Genomic DNA, 1,999 nt, shown 5'->3' on the forward strand with positions numbered 1-1,999 from the left:
CAAGCGTATACACCACCACCACCACCACCACCACCACCACCACTAGTTTCATCGGCTGTTGCAACTCACAGCATCCTTGTCACGAGCCATGCTCTCTGGACGGTTACCTTTTCTGCACCAGAACCATTCGTAATCTTCGGTTTCCAGATGTCCTTATCTTTTTGTCATTCAAAAAGCGCCCATTGAAATTTCCAAGTTCACAGGAGAACCCCTCAATTTTCATATATTTCAATAAGCGTTTTCATAAGCGCCCCGTTTAAATAAGCGCCTCGTTTGAATAAGCGCCCCTTAAAAAGTGCAAACAAATATTTTAAGCGCCCGGGTGCCTATTCGCGCGAGTACGGTAACCGTTTTTGAAAGGTACCATTGGTAATATCTATATTCTATAGAAACAAAACATTGTAAAATATAACAATGAACAAAGACAAGTTATTAGGTTGACAAAACCTGAATTACTAATGCGGCACAAAATATTACCGGTACAATCCAAAATTCTAATTGAAACGAAAGTCTTAAAACACTTATTAAAATACTTATATGTAATATTATATGTTTTAAAACTTTTACCTTTGTTTTCGTTTTATTTTTTTCTTTTCACTTACTACTTATATTGCTAAACATTTTTGCTCAATTTCTACATATATTTTTTAATTGGTTCTTGTTTTAAATACTTTAGGTTTTAGGTAAAGTGTTATCTAATGTTTACATATTGTAAAAATTGCAATTTCTTGTAAATCAGCAATGTTGCTGCTATAGAGAAGTTGAATATAATTAATTTGAATTTTAAAATATTCATTATAGATATCAGAGTACCATACGTTGTATTGATATGTGTGGTAACTTGTTCGTTGTAAAAGGGCAGTAAGCAAAGCCAAATGAGCACGTATGACCACTGTAGTTGAAGACAGGCTTTCGTGTACGCAATACAATTCTTTAGGTGAATGTAATGTTCACACGAAATCCTGATTCATCTATTCTCTAAGTACTTTTCCTTTAATTACTGATTATTGTAACTTAAGGCTCACCCTATTATTTGAGGTCCAGTGGAATTGGGGAATTGTTTGTTTTAGGAGATTTTGGGAGATCAATAATTTCTTTTTCCCCTCGGTGGAGGCCGGCCCAGGGCCCCTCCTTAAATCCCCCACCCCCTGGAGCGTACATCCTTGGTTAGGTTGTTGCTTAACTCTTTCTGCAGCATTTACGTGTACATGAAGTCGAACGTCACTACAGAAGTTGATATTGAGGGCAGGTACCATATTAGAACACAATTACATTATGTAATATGCAGCAACACTGATTTTATTGGTTACATTTATTGTGTGCGCTTAGCTCACAATATCTCCAAATTGTGATGGCCTATATCATTTATTTAAAACAAATCCCTTGTCTGGATTAGATCTCCGATATACCATGGATATACCAATGAAAAATAACCAGTTATTATTTAATGGTTGCAACAACAGCAGCTTCAAACTTCGTATCGTACTTGTGTCCAGTCTTTACTAATTATATAAGTATAGCCAAAGGCATATATATATATATATATATATATATATATATATATCGAACATTTAAAAAATGAATATTATGCGAGTGTTAAGGACTTGGCCAGAATAAAGGCCCTAAACTACAAACATATCCTAAATAGACAGAAACAGAGGAGCAATAACATTTAATTTATTCTTCTGTCAATTTAGTTGTATCCATCTCCATATTTTGACCTTCCATCAGAGACTCTTCGTATTTTGCTGTTCTGTAAATAAGTAAGCCAACACAAAATGAGCATATTCTGAAAAAAGAAATCCATAAATTTTGTTTTAATACCTTCTATTTATAAAATTATGCTCACTCGCCAAGACTATCACGTGGTCTTGATAGTGGGCCTTTGCGGCTCCGGTTCTTGGCGAACAAAGTCTTTCGTTTAGTCTTGAAAACCTGAAAATAAAGGTTGAAATTACGAGAATCATCTATATTACATGACAAGTGCCGATTTGCGATA

At 34.8% G+C, this 1,999-nt stretch overlaps 1 protein-coding gene across 2 annotated transcripts in view; it reads right to left on the bottom strand.

Annotated features, from left to right (window-relative positions):
- Positions 1-432: 432 nt before the first annotated feature.
- The window catches only part of LOC117109319 (dual oxidase maturation factor 1-like), a 9,759-nt gene continuing 8,192 nt past the window's right edge, over positions 433-1,999 (bottom strand). Inside the window, exons 8-9 of one of the 2 annotated variants that reach the window (XM_033251602.1) lie at positions 1,854-1,935; positions 433-1,753 (exon numbers count right to left, since the gene is read on the bottom strand). In XM_033251602.1, coding sequence (XP_033107493.1) covers positions 1,728-1,753; positions 1,854-1,935 — 108 coding nt within the window. In that variant the 3' untranslated portion in view covers positions 433-1,727. Of the gene's footprint in view, positions 1,754-1,849; positions 1,936-1,999 lie in introns of both variants that reach the window. The other variant, XM_033251594.1, reaches the window with a different exon arrangement.

The sequence above is a fragment of the Anneissia japonica genome, unplaced genomic scaffold (genome assembly GCF_011630105.1).
Source record: "Anneissia japonica isolate Jap-2015-1 unplaced genomic scaffold, ASM1163010v1 scaffold26_len2425191_cov177, whole genome shotgun sequence".
Taxonomy (NCBI): domain Eukaryota; kingdom Metazoa; phylum Echinodermata; class Crinoidea; order Comatulida; family Comatulidae; genus Anneissia; species Anneissia japonica.